Raw genomic sequence first — 18,293 nt, forward strand, 5'->3', positions numbered from 1 at the left:
AAGGCAAAGCTATTAATAACTTGTCAGACTTCATTCTATTTTCTCTTGCTGGAGTTCTGAATTCTAACTTCCATGTGAAAGTGCTACCAGTGTTAGGTAGTCTTTTCTGTTTAGTTTCTGTTGAACAGAAGCTGAGACTCGCTGTCAGATGCAATATGCCAAAAAGCTATTTTTCGGTCCCCACATTTTTAAATGAATGCAGTAAGCTGAAAATAACCTCTCTGATTAGATAAAACAAAATTATTCAGAAGTAATTTGATGAATGATGATGAAAGTGATTGCTTCAGATTTTTTGCTAAGTAGAACAACAGAGAAAATGCAAGGATGTGTGGAGGGTTTTGGTAAGTACGGAAGCCAACAAAGTATTAATCAGATTTTTGAAAGAGTTTTCTTAAAGGAATCAAGATGCACTGTATCAGTTCTTATGGAACTGCTCTGTGCTTGTTTTGACTTGGTTCTTCCTTTGCCCTGTTAAATCTTGAGGTTTTGAGGGTACGGGGTATGAGGGGAAATAAAAGGAAAAGTGTCAAACTGATGATATGTGGAAATGTAGATACAGTCCCCCATGCATTTTATGTTCTATGCATCTGAGAATGTTAGCAAGAAGTATTAGCAAAGCACATGCTGGTGTAATATTGTATATATGTTCTGCGTAGATGCAAGATTTCTTCAGAGACTATATCTTTTATTAGACTGGTAATCGGAAGGCTAGTCAAGATTTTAGGCACAGGGCCTCTACTATGTTCTTGTTTTTGTAAGATAAGTAGTTTATGTTTGTGTAAGTTAATTTTTAAATATACATAAATCAAACATTTGAACAAAAGTTATGGTTACAGTTTGTTCAACTATTTGCCAATGTTGCTGGCAAACAATAGGTATTAAAAGAAAGGAGTTACGAAGATATTTGATTTCTAAGATAAATTTTCCTTTTGGTGAAACATGTAGGCAGGCACTGTCTTTCTAATTTTTTTTAAGCCCAGTTTTGTGCCATGTCATTTGTGCCAGGTGACACAGTCATTAATTTTCAGCACTAAATGATAGTTGCAAAAAAGTAACTTGCATATGTTAATGATGTCTCAAATTACAGAAAAAAGTATTGAATTTAGTTTGACTTGTGCGTGTAGTGTTTCTGAAGTTTGAAGAGTTCACCTCCTTAAATGCTGTGTTCTTTATGATTCAGAAGAGGAAAAAGCATGTTTGATGGTAAACAGCACACATACATTCTGTGTGTGACCTGTGCCCTCAAGTACTTGAACCGCCTTACACATCTCGGGATGCAGGCTTGTAATGTACTCCTGAGTCTGGGGTTTTTTTAGCTTTTTAACAAACTCACCCAAACAACTAAATTCTGCTCAATCTTTCTGTAACATGGGATGATAGAGTTGCACTGCTTAAGTGGTTACACTTACATGTCCCTGAACACAGGGCTATAGCAAGTAAGGGGTCTCCTGCTGTGCCACAGAATTAGGTTGGATGATTGCTGTGAAAGGATTCTTGTCATGAAAAAAAGGGAAAAAAACTTTTCTGTGGAACTTTATCAGAAGTTTGACTTCTACATCCTTCCTAGCAAATGTCAGTTCTTCAGGAATAAGTGTCTGTTTTGTAATTGTTGAACAATGCAGCGGTTTCCCATAATTTGTTATCTTCTATAACACTGGTTGGAATTGAACTCGGTAAGGCAAAAGGAAATAACCCCAAACTGCTCTAGGGGTTCTCAGACTATAGAACTGTACCGCAGTATGATATACACAGCACTAAGCCACTGCCCACTCTACCTAAGAAGCTGAGAAGGCCAAGCAGCATGTGGAAATAAGGGCTCTGTAAGCCACAAGTTCTTGTGGAATATGCATTATCTGCAGTGCAAAGCCAGGTTGAACTTTCTTAATATGAGCATGTCTGGGTTGTTCTCTGTTGCAGATGCAGGTTCGTCTGCAAACATGTAATAACTTACGTGTTTATGTAATAACAATTATTACTGCTTTCTGTTAGAAAAATATGTAGAGAAGGTTTGAAATGATAGCAGCTCCTAAGTGTAAGCAAAAAACTCATATATGAGTAATTTCATTTATGAATTATATTTTCCTTTTGATAGGGCACTAAACAGGAAAATAAAACCTAAAAAATTAGCCTCCTATATAACTCTTTTTTATATAATAGTAAGTCAACAGCACTTTTAAGGAAACACGTTTTTATTTGATAACTTTGAAACAGATCATTGTGTTTGGCAATTTTCACAATGTTCCTTACGTTCCATAAAAGGCTAGTGTGAAACTTGCAAGGTATGAAATGTTAGTGTGTCTATCAGCAAACTATGAGTGGTGTTATTCACTTGTCAGGGAAAAGAAGGATGTGTCATAACTTCTGTGTTTTGTGAAAATTTCAGTATGTCAAAATAACGTATGTTTGTGTTTAAGCTATAACTAACTTGTATCATTTCTCTTCATTAAGATGGCCTTCGTCGAATATTGTGTCAGGTTGGTTTACAAGAAGGACCAGATGGTGAAAATTCCTCTCTTGTGGATAAGTTGATGCTGTATGATTCTAAACTGTGGAAAGGTGAGTTTTCTCAAACTTCTGGAAAATGCTAAAGATTGCTGTGCATGAGTTTTCCCTTTGCTATATCTGCTAATGTTTAATCAATTTTACTGGGGTGTATTATAGATAAATTTGCCTGATTTGTTATAATCCATCTGTCCCTTCATGATACACTCCCAAATATATTTAAGAAAAGAACATAGACCATTTGGACATGAGGTCGGTTTTAGATCTAATTTTTCAAAGTGGTCTGAAATGAAGGCTGACTTGAATATGCAGATGACAGTGATAGTTAAGGGAAACTGAGTGAAAAATAGAGCATTTTGGTGTTTGTCTGCTTTATAGGATCTCAGCATCTGTATCATATCTACCAAAATACCTCTTTTTAAGAAATAGGGCAGTGGTTTTCTGCTTTGACTTGTGTTTGTGTTCATGAGATATTTTTAAATGTTCTGAGAACATTCAGTGAAAACTACTGTACTGTTATATTAGAGCCCTTGAAAATTTAAAAGCCTGACTGATAAAATGGGATTGGCTAGAAAAGTTGTAATTTTGAGGAAGGGGAGGTAGTGAATTTCTTTTTCTTCATGGATTCTCTGTCTGTTCTGGTATCCTGAAAGGGCACGTAAGGCCAGGTGTAAGAAAGGGAAGCACAGAGAAGGTAGAGAATGATGCAATATGTCTGTCTCGAGAATTTCTTGGAGTAGGAATAAAATAAGTAAAAAGTAAAGTGAATAGTGTATGTAATATGGAGAAAATTATTATTTCAGGTTTTGTTTCTCTAATCCCTTTGTCTTGAGAATGAATTCCTGACACTGCAAATTTTGTGAGTTGAAAGATACTACTTTTGTGGAGCATTACAACATTTTAAACACAGATTTTGTTAGGATAATGTCTTTCATGGAAGAAGGAGTAACTCTTGCATTTCTATTTCAACATTAGTATTTCTCTACTTTTTCTTGTATTCCATAATTCCTATGCATTAAGGAAATAGTGTAATAGCTTTTGACTTAAAAGTGACCTACAGAAGGAAATGGTGCATATGTGCATTTGTGTCCATGCTACATACAGACAAATCGCATTTGTATTGATAATATTTTCTGAGATTCTGTTCAGACGGACTAGAAATTCAGAGACAGATAAGCTGATTATTTTATGGAGATGTTCATAACTAGCAAAATTTATTGCACACTTCTCATAATAGTGTGCTCTTCTTTTCCCTGAGCCATCCAAATCCCCTGTTTATCCTGAGGAGGAACAAAGTTCTGTTCTTGCTTTGCTGACTTCACTTATATTTGAAGATTTATGTTCCCATTCAACAGTGTTATCTTATACAGGAGTAATAAATAATGCCTCTTGAAGAATTTTGGTTTATGTATTCTTCATCCTTTGCTACCACCTGACAGACTTAATCAGAGCAGCTTCTACTCTGAAATGAACACTTGCCTCATTCTGTAGATGCTTACTTTTCTAAATGTTTCCATAATATGTTGATAGAATATAGTAACATGCAATATTTCATTCATTTTTCTTGACAGGAGCTAGAAGTGTGTATCACCAGTTATTCATGAGCAGTCTGCTTATGGATTTGAAGTACAAGAAACTTTTCGCTATCCGCTTTGCAAGAGTAAGTATCTTTCTTAAAAAGAGCCATTAAATGCCTAAACTGTCCAGTGAAGAGAGTTTAGTTAGCATACAGTATTTCAAATGAACTGTTACCCGATTTTTTTTCCTTTTTTGGAAGTGAGAAGTTGAAATGCTGACAACTTTATTTTAGGTCTTCAAAATATTAGTTGTAATGGCATCTCATCTCCTGGGAAGGAAGTGAACTTTCAGACTTCCCAATACTAAAGCGGTTTAGATGTTTTTGTCTTCGCCATCAACTGTGCAGGCTATCACTTCTTAAGAGCTAATCGCTTCCCAGTGTTGAGGTGTAAGCTGTTACAGTACTGCTCAGAAACAGTGCTTACATTCAGTTATGCTGATTAGTATTTCTGCAGTAACTAGTATTTGAAATGCTTTAAATCAGCACTGCAAAATTCTGCTCGCTCTCCTGCAGACAAATAATTTTTTTGAGCAGAAAATAAAATGCTAGCCTTTATTGTGAAAATGAGAGTGAGTAGATCTCACATGTGAGCAGATTAAGTTGTCATATTCTTTGTACAGAATATCCATATAATAATCCTTAAGAGCTACTCTTCCCTTTATCATGGCATTAGAGTTTCCCAGAGCAGACATTTAAATTAAAAAATCAGGTCAGTGTGGATTAGAGGTGAATCTCCCCTTGTTGTTTAGAATTACCGGCAGTTGCAGAGAGATTATATGGAGGATGATCACGAACGGGCAGTATCGGTGGCTGCTCTGTCTGTCCAACTCTTCACTGTACCTACTCTGGTGAGTAGTGCCTGTCTTTCTTTTAAAAACTGATAGTTGGCACTCCTTGCCTTTTTTTGCCTCCTTCTTAATAGAACTATGAGCGATTGCAGAGTGATTTTATGAAAGATGACCACGACAGAGAGTTCTCAATTGCTGACCTCTCGATACAGATATTCACAGTGCCTTCTCTTGTAAGTACTAAAAGACCAAAAAAGGAAATCTTTATTTGTTAAAAGCCACTCAAGGTTCATAAATCAAGGCTTCAGATTTCTTTAATGTTACTGTGGAAATGCAGAGCAGTCAGACTGTTTACATACATTGCTATGGGTTTGGAAGTTAAAGCATTCAGCATTGCAAAGCTTGAGTCTGGCTTCCCAGAGTGAGCTGGATGTTTTTGGTTTTTCTTTTTATGTTTTACTTTTTTTAGAAAGGTACTTTCATGTTTATTTAGAACCACACACACATAACATTTAAATTCCTCATCATACTGAGCCACAGTTACTGTTGGTAGAAATCTATATTATGGTTTGCATATCATGGTTTCAGAGCGCCATTCTGGTGCAGTTTTATAAATGATCCACTTTATGTTTTCCACTCTACACAAGAGCAAGCAAGAATTGTCTCATGATATTCCCTGCTTCCTTTGGTACTTTGAGACTCAGACAATGCCACCTTTTAGGTTTCCAGGTAATTTTTGTTGCAGTGCTTCAAGCACTGTGACTTCTCCCAGCTCTGCTGGTCTTTCACCAGCTTAGGCTTGTTTGGGAAGCTTTTTTTCTTCCTTGCTCCAGTCTCCAAATAAGTCTGTCTTTACTTGTATTATGAATTAGACAAATTAAACTGTGGAGCTGTACTGGGAATAAAAGCCTAATTTTCATACCCAGAATTGTTTTAAAAAATCAATGCTTCTGAATCCTCCCAAATTTAATCAGCTTAGTTGAGCTCTAAAATTCAATAGTAGCAGGGCAGTCACAATGCTGAGAAAAGTTGTTCTTCAGTGTCCTAGTGGCAGATGTTATTCCTGGGAATTCAATAGGGCCTCAGGATTTTGTTCCCATGGTTCAGGACAATAATATGTTGCCTCTTTTAATGTTGGTGCTTTCAGTAAGAGTTATTCAGACTTAGACTTAGACTTAACAAACTAGTATTATTCAGATGGTTATGGTGGTATTTTTTCCTTTGGCAGAGGGGGTGGTACAGTATGTGAATAAATACATATTTTTTAAAAAAGTAGTTTCAAACATTTCCTGAAGCGGAATGATTGCAATGTCCCTTTTACACGAGTTCTATTTTAAAAGCATGCAAAAAAAGTAAAGCAAATGGTTTTTGACTCTTTTGCAAAATGACAGAATAGTCTGATGAAATGAAAGTAGTTATGATAAGTTCCTATCATATGAATTAAGTACTATTTTTATATGTTTAGAGCCATTCATTCTTAAGTAAGTTGAAGAATGTAGACCACCCCACTGCCCTCCAGTAACATGTTCAAAATGGTATTAGTACTTTACTGAGGTTTTTGCTTGAGGATGGGTGGGCAGCTGTGTTGGTGATGACTTTTTTGGGGAAAATGTTAATCACTAGATTTTTTTTTCCCCCTGCAGTAGCATTTTAGAAACTATTTCCAAGTATTGTTAGCAACTGTAGAACCCAGAAGCTCTAGCCAAGAACTGCAGTGTCATTGGGGTAGAACAAAGTGGCCAGTCTTCTACAAGCTACCAGCCAGATCCAAGAACTGCAAGGCTCACCCCATTTAACCTGGAGAGCCAACAGATTGGGCAAGTTCTGGAAGTGTTCACAAGTAGGAGCAGGCAGTGCCTACTTACTGCCCCCTCCTTTGTTGTGGAGTTGGGTTAGTTTAGGCTGGGTGTGGAAGACAATCTTCCTCAGACTTTACCTGTTGATTTGTTTCATACAACACATGGAAGTATGCAGTAGCCTTTGAGGGGAATTACAAGTAATTTCACATAATTTCCATATGGAAATTGCACTGTACAGTTCCTTAGCAGTTCAGAAGATGCTCTGTTCACCACAGCTCTTGACAGTTTGTAAACAGAAAACAAAAGAGCTCTCCCTCCCCTAAAGGGCTCATACTTAAATTATATGAGAGGAGACAACGCATATTTAAAGGGAGGTACAAGTTAATTATAAGACACATAATAACATGTGTCATAATTATATGGGTTAACAGGAGCCTTTCCATAGACAAACTTCTGTACAGAAGGGATCTGAAAAAAGATCTGGATTCTGATAATTTTTGGCTAGCTTACTTTTTCTTTTCCTTCTGTGATTCTCTGAAAAGATTGCCTTTAAATGTTCTGGTTTTATTATTGATATAACTATTTTGGATAAAAAATAATATATATTATAAACTTCGTGGTGCAGTGTGAAAATCTTGTTAGCTGTGTCTGTTAATTACAGCAAATTTCAATGTACTTTGGCATAGGCTCGAATGCTAATAACAGAAGAAAATCTCATGACCACTATCATCAAAACTTTCATGGACCACTTAAGGCACCGTGACATCCAAGGCAGGTTTCAGTTTGAACGTTACACTGCTCTGCAGGCTTTCAAATTCAGACGTGTTCAGAGCCTTATTTTGGATCTCAAGTAAGTATATTAACTATGTGCTGATTTGATAAATGGAGCTTAAAAAAAAAAAATCTAAAATTAATGCTTGCACCTTACTCATCTCCCCAGGTATGTGTTGATAAGTAAGCCAACTGAGTGGTCAGATGACTTGAGACGCAAGTTCCTGGAGGGTTTCGATGCCTTCTTAGAATTACTCAAATGTATGCAGGTATGTAAATCTGTGAATTACAAAATTTTGCAAGGTTAAAGCAGGAAGTTAGCTATCACGATGTAAAAATGGAAGAAATTTAATATACTTCTCATTTTATAACTTCAGTACAGTATAACTTTTGAAGTCATCATGTTTTCCTGAAACATAACATCTACCTCACTTTTTAAAATTTAGTTTGTGGTAGAGGGCAATAAAGTGGAAGAGCAGTTCAAAAAAAAGTGTAATTTGGGACATACTTTGCAGTTGTAGAGGCAGACAAGGCATTTAATTGTGTGAGCAAAATCTGGTCCATCTTAAGTGTCAGCAGAGTTGCTCCTTATGTATTGAGGAATATATTGTTCAAGACACACAAACAGATCTCTTCACTTTGTTTTTTTTCCACAGCCTTTTCATGTACTTATCTTAGGAGGAGCATTTTAAAAACAATGCAGCTTTTACAAGGGCAAATTGACTGTATGATCAGTAAGGTGTAAGTCAGAATCACTCCCATTTTTCAGTACTTCAGTAGCATACCTTTCTCAGTACTTAGCTTTCATTAGTTGGTTTTTGATAGTCACTTGAAAATTTTGTAATCCTCAGATAATGCTGGGTTTTTTTCTTCTTATGCTAAGAGCTGATTATGTATTATAGTACCCAGTATTTAATTAGTACATAATTGCATGTAATAGCACAACCCTAGAAAGTGTATTCAGAAACCAAAATGTGTATGTAAGATATTGTATGTATGCAAACATTGTTGGACTGCTCATAATACTGAAATCTCTACATTTGTTTGTAATAAACACAGCTCATATCCAAAACCTTTCTTGATATAGTATTCTACTCTCCCAAATTCCATTTAATATTCTTGTTATTACTTTGATGTATTTCATTCCCTTTCAGATGGTGTCAAGTTTCTTTTCACCTGTTGCAGCAACAATATGCTTATAAGGGTAGCTAACCACTGTCTCACACTCATGCTAATTTTGTCAACATATTTCAATGATACATTTTTGAGATGCAGAATTCTTTTTGTTTTAGGGTATGGATCCAATAACTCGTCAAGTAGGACAACACATTGAAATGGAACCAGAGTGGGAAGCAGCCTTTACATTGCAGATGAAATTAACCCTTGTTATTTCAATGATGCAGGACTGGTGTGCATTAGATGTGAGTTCCTTCTGAATTGTTTTTCTGTGTGAAGGGAGATAAAACCTAAATATTAATACATGTAACAATTGAGCTAAACACATAAATTCACCATTCACATCTTCTCTGAGTGAGTGCAAACCTTTTCTGTATTTAAGCACATCTTTTATGGCTTGTACTGTCCAATTCATGAGAATGTGGTTAAGCCTTTTACAAAATATTTCAGAGAGTTTTGTCACACATCTGATAGTTGTGATCATCACAACACTGTCAGGTTATAATTTTCAGAGAAGGAGGAATAAAGGAGGAGACCCTGGATCTACCACATACGGTGGATTATAGATGATATTTCTATTCCATAAGTGTTTCAAATTTTAGGAGTACAGAACTTGAGCATTGTAAAATATGGCTGTGGAGTAAGTGATTGTAGAATATTTGAATATTCAGGCTGGCTTTAATCTCTTACTGTTATTTAATGTTCAGGTTTTATTAGCCTAGCATTATCATTGCTCAGAAAGTTACCAGAACCCAAACCCAAACAATGTACTAGTGGGTATTTTTCTAATCAGACATACCAGTATGAGTTTTACAGTCTGTGTCCCCCTTAATTTGGCTCTTTTGTTGGATTCCTTATCTTAATTTTGCAGGACTGTTGTTATAGGTAAAAACTACCAACCCTTCAGTCTTTCTTACATTGGCTGTATTATTTTTCGCAGCTCTGTTTTTTTCATAATCTCTGTAAACTCCAATCTTTCTTTTAGGAAAAAGTGTTGATTGAAGCTTACAAGAAATGCCTGACTGTGTTGATGCAGTGTCATAGTGGGTTTACTGATGGAGAACAGCCTATTGTTCTCAGTATGTGTGGACATTCAGTTGAGACCATCAGATACTGCGTTTCTCAGGAAAAAGTTAGCATTCATCTCCCAGTTTCTCGTTTACTTGCAGGTATGAACTGGTTTAAAAATATTTCAGGAGATAAAAAACATTGTATAAATGTGATTTGTATTTGTGTGTACATGAAGAACCACACAACTGTTGCTTAAGGCCTGAATAGGCTTTGTTTTGGCCATTTTCAAGCTGTTTGGTAGCCTCTAGGTCAAATGTTCCCAAGCACTGGAGGCCTTGTTATCATTTCAGGCCTGGTGGAGATTGTCTTATGCCTTTGGATTTGTATTGTAGGCAGCTACTGCTGCTTTTGCCCCTTGAGCGATGCAAAAGAACTGCAGCAAAATATGCACCGTGATTGAATGTTTTGGAATACGTTTAGCTGTTAGAGGGAATAGACTAATCAATATTCTGTTAGAGAATAGATTTATCAAGCAGATGTGTCACCAGAAAATTAAGCTATGCCTTTCTCTTTATATTGTGCCTATCTTGTTCAACACTTGCGTTGAAAAACACTTTATGGATTTTAGTTTACAGAATCAGAAAGCCATATGATAAAACAAAATTCACAAGTAATGAAATGAAATAAGTAATTCTTAGGTAAAATGCCGTGCAGCTTAGGATCAAATAACTTTGAATATTTGAATCTTTGAGCCATGTCCTTGTAACTTAAAAACAAAGCAAAGGAGAAAACCCTCATGGATTTTGTAGGAGCCACATTCTAGTTCCTGAGGTATTTTATGAGGTATTTTATCTAAGAATTGATAAAAAGGATGCGGTATCTGTTGTTGATTGTCCTGATAGACCCAGGACTCCTGGCTGAGAGGGTATGAGAGAATCAAAAGAAAGGCAAAAATCTTACTTGTACTGCAAGTTTTATACAGATACAATGGGAAAACTTTAATTCTCTCAGAATGTATGCTTTTAACATGTTTCTTCATGAAATAGCTGTGTGGCTCCACGATGATAAATCTGCAGACTTGTAGGTGTGTCCAGAAAATGGTCTGAGTAAATTATATGACCTTTTTTGTCTTGTTTGAATTATATAAAATATTGTCTGTAATATTCTATATGGGTTTTTTTCTCATGTATTTATGTAGGTTTGCATGTTTTGCTGAGTAAAACTGAGGTGGCATATAAGTTTCCAGAGCTGCTACCCCTGGTATGTAATTAAATGTAGCATATTAATTAAATATAATTAATACTTAACGTTAAATTGGTCATGTAAATGTAGGATATTATTAAATAAAACAAAGGATCTTTTTACCATAAATTCTACTCAGATTCTCTTTAGCAGATGAAATTGTCTCTTGAAAGATTAGTATCTAGGTATTCATGACTGGAGCATAGGCAATCAGTGTTGCTTTCTTAAGTAACTAAGACTCAAGTTTAAGGCTTGTATTTTGTTCTTCATGCATAACTTTCTTTTTGTAGTAGAAACTGGTTTTAGGAACTTTAGGCAGGATCTAATTCCTTCTCTTTGGCCTGGGTTCTAATTTTCTTCCCCAGGTGTTTCTTGCTTCCCTCACCTTCTTACTGATATACTGTTTCTTTAGGGGAAGTTTAAAAAAGTAGGATAAAAGAGGATAAAACCTAACTGGGAGAAGAATTTCAGTGTCTTTTGAAAGAAGTAGTACTTAACCTTTGAATGAAAGTCAGTGTTGACGTTTTAAAATATGAAACCTGCTGTCTTTAGGAATAAACTAAAGCCCTTTTGTAGTATTTTAGTGGAGCAAAGGAAATGTAAGGGTAACATTTGACTGGATAGATTGGGAATAGGCTCATCAAATTTTCCTGTTGGATTTGCTTCTCTTTTGTATTGCTGAAATATTTTAATTATCACAAATACCATCCTACTTCATTTCAGTCCCATTTTCTTTTATTTTCTCTGTATATATCAAAATATTGCATTTTTTTAATGCAGAGTGAGCTTAGCCCGCCCATGTTAATAGAACATCCTCTACGATGCCTAGTCCTATGTGCCCAAGTGCACGCAGGAATGTGGAGAAGGAATGGGTTCTCTCTTGTTAATCAGGTGAGTACATAGCACCTGCAGAATCACTGTTTTCTGGTAGGTCCCCCAGGATAATTTCAGACCTCAAAACCTTCCTTTCTCTATTGATCCCAAATGTTATTTATGTAAATCTTACGGCAGTGCGAAGTAGGGGTTTATATCAGCACGCACATCATTTGAATATTTATGCTTTTAATCTAGTCTTTGATTTTCTTTAATCAGAAGTTGCTTTTTTGTTTCAGGGCTGCTGCAGGGCTCAGTGACCTTAGTGCTCTGCATGTAAAGAAGTTTTAGCATAATGCAGTTATTGACTCCTAGCCTTTTTATGGTATGCTGTCCAAAAGGAGTATAAAGTGCAGAATTTGATCTGTGCATCTTCAGTAGTGCATTCATCACCTCCACATAAAAATGTCTCAGATATAAAAATATGCAGCATTAAGATATTATGGCTATTTATATTTAAAAAGTAATTGAAATCCTAAGACCCCACGGAAGCATTAGAACCAGTGTAGAACTGAGTGTTTCTTGGCTTCTAGCTCTCGTACTTATTTTATACTTCTGGAGACTAGCTTCTTTCATCTCTAAACTTATGTTCTCTGTGTTTGTATGAATTAGATGTTTCAAGTATAACAGCTATAAAATGGGTACTGTGGTGTCAGTACCACCCACCAGGGTGATTTCTAAAGTGATTTTCTTAGCGAGACTTACATTACAACAGGAACAGGATTTAATTCTGGGAGGTGTTAACTTGATCTATTCGCAAGAAAATTCCTTCAGTCCCACTAGCCCTCATATTCATTAGATAATTCAGTCTCCTAGTACACATGCACTGCAATTAAGCTGTTCAAACATACTGTATTCTGACACTTCTTGACTCTTAAAGGATCTTCTTAAGGTGATGTCCTTTACTGTCATTATTAAAACAAAAAGAGCTCTAGTTATGTAAAATTATAGCAGTGCCCATATTGCTGAAGACCCACGTCAGATCTGGAAATTCAGTGTAGCTTTTGATGGTAAAATAAGTCTCTGTGTTGATTTCCCCTCATTGTCAGTATCTTGAAGTAAAGAGCATGGTCTAGTTTAGATAATAAGGTTCCCAGAGTCAGCAAGTCCTTCTTCTTTCCTATGGGTATGAGAGCTCATGTTCAACCAGCTTCTTTTGCGTATTTTACCAGACAATAGGAATGGGCATCTCTTTGTGTGGATTATTAGGGTGGGGAAGAAAGGGAAGGCATGCCTAGTTGTCTTCCATGTAATTCTGGTGAGAAATGGTGTGTCTGTAGAGGAAGGATTGGCATGCTGAAGATTGCTCCCGGTCCTAGGTAGAAACTTGTCAGCCCTATTTATTTTTCCTTAATTATGGTAGAACTAAACTTTCCCGCATTTCAGCGCCATGCAGTGTTTGCAGTGCTGCTGCTGCTTGGCACAGTAGTGTTGAGTTCATTCTCAGGATGGTTTGGGTTAAGTCTAGTTCCATCACAGTATTAACGTTTTGCTGACACTAGCAATTCCTGAAAGATTGTATCTCAAATAATCAAAGAGCAATTCATGAAATGAGGAAGAAACATTTCTCTAACTGCAAAGGCTTTCTCTCCTGTGAATTTCAAACAGTTAATTGCTAAACAAATAGATATATTAATTCATAAGCCAAGGAGGTCAAAAATATTTTCCTTCTAAGTTTATGCAGTCCAGACATTAGATCAATACAATGTAGCCAGCAACTATTTTGTGCTATATAAAAAAGCTTTTTGCATACAGATACAATTGTATCATTTTTTCAAATCACAGGTTCATTTTTTGTTTACTAACACTGTATAGCAAAGTTAATTTTTTCAGAATTAAAATCATTTTAGATTAGTTATGATCTTTGTTAATGATTGTGGTGTTCGGTTTTGTTTTTCAGATTTATTACTATCATAATGTGAAGTGCAGGAGGGAGATGTTTGACAAGGACATAGTAATGCTTCAGGTAATCACATATGCCAGTTTGCATTTTTATCAAGCATTTTCAGGACGTGTGTGTGTTTGTTATTAGCTCCATCAGAACCTTTCAATGACAAGGAAAAAAGTCAGTTTTTTGTGGGAAGACTTCAATTTTCTTACTGTAGCTTTATCATTATGGGATAATTTGTAAAGGAAATAACAATTGTTGTAATCCTTGTTTTTTAACTATACTTTGGAAAGTGCAGAATTTTCTGTGTAACACATATATAATGCTACTTCTTCAAGAATGTAATGTTTTAACTAATGGGTTGTGCTGTAGTAGCAATTGTGTGAGTCTGCATGTCTTCAGTCATGTACTCAGGGTATGCGTTGGCTCTTCTCCCTCCCTTCAAAGTTGGTGTCTAAAATACTGGGCGGAAAGTGAAACCCCTTTGATTTATTTTTCGTCCTTCAGAAGAGATTTTGCAAATCTGCCAGTCTATTTAGCTCTGACACAGATTCAATACTTCTACACTGAGAGCAATGTAAGCTGACATTTGCAGCTCGGGGTGCGTAGTTCACATGGACAGCAAAATATTTTCTCAGGAAGTTTCTCAGATCTTACCTAGAGTTAGCAATACCCAGTAGGATACATATGCCCCAAGTTACTTCTGCTTTCAGACATACTTCACTGAGGCTTGATCTGACACTAATTTTTAATGATCATCTGCAGCTGCCCATTTGGATAGACATCCTTTAGCTGTGTTGGAAATTATTCTGTCTTAAAGATGGTCCCATTAGCAGTAGTGAACTAACAGCAAATTTTTATAATTGACTAACTTAGATATCTTGTTTAATAAACAGAAAAAACTTTAGCCAGTAGTTTTCAGAAACGGAAGTCAGTGTTTGTGCTGCATTAAAACATTAATATTTTTCTTTCCAAGGTGGTTTGGGAAGTTTTGCTATAAAATCTTCAGCCATTCTTTTGAGGATTGGAATTTGTTTTTAAAATCGTTAGTGCTATATACTAATTGATATTATGCCTTAAGTTGAGCCAGCAGGAATGAGATTGGAGAGAAAAAGAAAACAAGTCTTTCACTGAATTTTATTTAGACTGTTTCAGATAGAAAGAATAACCCTGAGTATTTTACGTGAAGCCTTTAAAAGGGCATCGGGAATTATTGTTAAAGCATGGGATTCAGCTTGTCAAATGTGCTGACACTTCTCATTTTGGAGTCCTATGAGTGTAAATTTAAGTAATTAAGTCTTCATGCCCAAGATTGAGAAAGGAATGAATTTCATAAAGAATATGCTGTGGACATCATATAGAAATATACAAGCATGCTATAATAATATGAAATCTATTTTCTGTTTATAATCTTCTTTTCTTTTAATAGACAGGTGTGTCTATGATGGATCCAAATCACTTCTTGATGATAATGCTGAGTCGCTTTGAACTTTATCAGATATTTAGTACTCCAGACTATGGGAAAAGATTTAGCTCAGAAAATACTAACAAGGTATTTTATGTATTACTGCTATAGAAAACCTGCAGTTTTGTTTTTCAAAGTGTATCAGATGCTGTTGTGCTGAGACTGAGCAATTTCTTGATAAAAAAGCAAAACCTATCCCATTTTAATTTCATTTGGCTGGTTTGAAATATACGTAAATATTTTTACCTATCAAACTGGTAAATGTCAGAAAATGCTGCATAATTTTTGCACTTATGATTACAGTTCAGCATAGCTTAATTTGGGAGTGCTAAGGGTGAAAACAAGCAATGTTTTGAATCACTGAAAAAGTATTTTCAGTATATGGAATAATTCTTTTAATTGAAAATTGTAAATTCTTTTTTTGATTGTTTCAGGATGTTGTCCAACAAAATAATACTCTTATAGAAGAGATGCTATACCTCATTATAATGATTGTTGGTAAGTTCAGAATGTATTTAACTAATTTTTAAAATTTAGTCCCTTTAATGGTCTGGAATGAACATTCATCGTTTCCATCTCAAGTTCAGTTCTGTTGTGGACTTCATGTAGTTCTGACTTCTTTCCTAGGAGAAAAGCCTCAAAACTAGCTTAGAATAATGTAATGAATTTTTGAACCCTGGTGTATGAACACAAGATTCTACAGAAGGTGGCCTATTTTCCAGCCTTTAACTTGCAGAAGAAGAGAAAAGAATGTTTAAAATCCTGAAAAAAATTATGTATTTTATTTCTACAGGTGAAAGATTCAGTCCGGGAATAGGACAGGTAAATGCAACAGATGAAATCAAACGAGAGATCATCCATCAGCTGAGCATCAGGCCAATGGCTCACAGTGAATTGGTGAAGGCATTACCTGAAGATGTAAGTAACTTGGCCTGGAGGAGGGAAGCAACTTTACTTTTTAAGGCTGATTGCTGAAAATTTTCCTTACGCAAGTTCATTTCGCTTAATGTGGAATGGATGGAATGGGAGCAGCATGATTGTGCTCAGAGCAAGGTTAGCATGAGTACAGAGTAATAATTCTCATGGAGAGGGTAGGAAAGAGATAAGGAAGGAATAACATATGGAAGAGGCAGGAACCTGAGAGCTTCTTCAGCTCCTTTCTCTTTTAAATGCTGTTCCTTATCTGGCCATCTGGCCGGCTGTCTCTGCAGGCTGCTTGTAAACCCTGAATTAGATGTATGGAAGTGGGTTGTTAGAACTATCCAAAAATATAAGCTGTTATATTTTCATGCCTAACAATAAGTGAAAAGACATGGAATCAGACACAGCATTACGACTCGTGTAACATAAATGGTTCATTTGCATGAACAGAAGCATTTATGTGAATTCTGTTAGGAGTACTTCTGTAGGATAGCAAAGCTTCCTTTTTAGTATTTTTGAAGCAATCTTTTAAACATGATTTCTGAAGACAGAATTCAATAGTTTATTTAACTGTACAGATAGATTCTGAAATACTTTTCTTTGTTCTGAATATCTTAAAGAATTTGAAAAGTTAAATTTTAAAATTACTTAAAAATAATTTAAGGTTGGATGAAAAAGCAAACTGGGATTTAATTTAGAGTTCCAAACTGTATTGTCAGCCTTTTTTTCTTTGCATATTAACTGCTGTGAATATGTATTGCATGAAGGGGATGGGAATAATAAAAGGCAATTCGTGTATGAAGTAGTGTTACATGTTTGAGCTGATGTCTCCTGCTGCTTTTTGTGGTTGTTTTATCATTTTTCAGTAACTTGTTTTTTTAGCTTTCCTATATTTATTTCAATTTAAAGGCCTAGAAACCAGAAATACTGACTGTGTATTCCAAAGATAAGCTCAGTATGCTAGCTTCAGGTTTTCTTTCTTTATTTATTTTACATCCAAGTTCATTATGACAGGGAAAAAACATAAAAATTAAGCACTTAGAATGACATGACTTGTTAAAAATGTAAATGCAGAGATGGTATTCCTGAATGTATTTTCATGTTATGTGCTTTAGTGTTCTCTTGGGTGCCAGTAAAATGACTTTGTACTACGTTCATTTTGCGTGCTTACTGTAGTGTTGTGTGATATTTGAACGTGTTTAATCCAAGAACTACAGTAACACATTGTCTTGCCTTTTCACTCAATTGTAGGAGAACAGAGAGACAGGAATGGAAAGTGTGATTGAAGAAGTGGCATGTTTCAAGTATGTTTCCCTCTATTCTAATATTTCAGCTTTAGAAATGGAATGGCTAAATTAGTGAAAATGAGAGAATAAAAGAAAGAGGGCTGGGTTGAGGCAGTTTCTCATGGCTTTACTCACATGCAGAATTCTTAATCCTGTTACTTAACTTGTTTTCTAGAATGCCTATTGAGCAGCGGTTTTTAGCTGTTCTACTTAACTGTTTATTCTCAGATGTTAATAACCAATGGACATAAGGTGTTTGGTTTGGTTTTTGGTAGGAAACCTGGATTAACAGGCAGAGGGCTGTATGAGTTAAAACCAGAATGTGCCAAGAACTTCAATCTGTATTTCTATCACTTTTCAAGGGCAGAACAATCAAAGGTAACTTAGTAATTTAATTTTCCGGGGTTTATTTTGTGTCTTTTTTTGTTTGCCTTTTTCCAAAGCTTAGTTCTGGGAGGAAGCGTTGTCAGCTATGTGTTTGAGAACGTTAACAAAATTTGCCCAAGATTTTGCTGTGCCACTGGATCCTGTGCCCTATACAGAGCTATTGAAATCAGTGGGCCTTCAGGAGCTTGTCTGTGGCTTCTCTTACATCTTATGTTACTGAAAGTATTTAAAGCAACTTGTATTTTCCCTTAGATTTATGGAAATTGCTGCTTTAGCTCAGAGTTGTCTTACAATCTTATGCTAGAAACAGAGTCCAGGCTGGCTCAGGATGAAAGATTAATTTTGAAGCTGCGTGGCCTACTTTACAAGTAGAACATAAATTGAAAAGACATGAAAGCTTTCATGTTTATTTAAGGCTGGGAAAAAGGGGAAAAAACAGTAACAATGGAGTAAAGCATGAATGCTTTTTTTATTAGTTTTATATTTGTACAGGTTTTGAGTAATGCTGGCATTGTTCTTCTATTTCAGGCAGAGGAAGCACAAAGAAAGCTGAAAAGACAGAACAGAGAAGATACAGGTATTTTTTTTTTTGAGAGAAGATGGTA

The 18,293-nt window shown here is 35.7% G+C and overlaps 1 protein-coding gene across 3 annotated transcripts in view; it reads left to right on the forward strand.

Annotated features, from left to right (window-relative positions):
• UBR2 (ubiquitin protein ligase E3 component n-recognin 2) overlaps positions 1-18,293 on the forward strand; it is a 58,165-nt gene that overhangs the window by 17,590 nt on the left and 22,282 nt on the right. Inside the window, exons 9-24 of one of the 3 annotated variants that reach the window (XM_032681819.1) lie at positions 2,449-2,556; positions 4,074-4,162; positions 4,831-4,929; positions 7,355-7,518; positions 7,609-7,708; positions 8,732-8,860; positions 9,601-9,784; positions 10,825-10,886; positions 11,649-11,759; positions 13,642-13,707; positions 15,059-15,181; positions 15,529-15,592; positions 15,888-16,012; positions 17,267-17,319; positions 17,577-17,679; positions 18,217-18,265. In XM_032681819.1, coding sequence (XP_032537710.1) covers positions 2,449-2,556; positions 4,074-4,162; positions 4,831-4,929; positions 7,355-7,518; positions 7,609-7,708; positions 8,732-8,860; positions 9,601-9,784; positions 10,825-10,886; positions 11,649-11,759; positions 13,642-13,707; positions 15,059-15,181; positions 15,529-15,592; positions 15,888-16,012; positions 17,267-17,319; positions 17,577-17,679; positions 18,217-18,265 — 1,629 coding nt within the window. Of the gene's footprint in view, positions 1-2,448; positions 2,557-4,073; positions 4,163-4,830; positions 4,930-5,003; positions 5,103-7,354; positions 7,519-7,608; positions 7,709-8,095; positions 8,180-8,731; positions 8,861-9,600; positions 9,785-10,824; positions 10,887-11,648; positions 11,760-13,641; positions 13,708-15,058; positions 15,182-15,528; positions 15,593-15,887; positions 16,013-17,266; positions 17,320-17,576; positions 17,680-18,216; positions 18,266-18,293 lie in introns of those variants that run through there. The other 2 variants (XM_032681817.1, XM_032681820.1) reach the window with 2 other exon arrangements.

This window comes from Chiroxiphia lanceolata, chromosome 3 (assembly GCF_009829145.1).
Source record: "Chiroxiphia lanceolata isolate bChiLan1 chromosome 3, bChiLan1.pri, whole genome shotgun sequence".
NCBI lineage: Eukaryota > Metazoa > Chordata > Aves > Passeriformes > Pipridae > Chiroxiphia > Chiroxiphia lanceolata.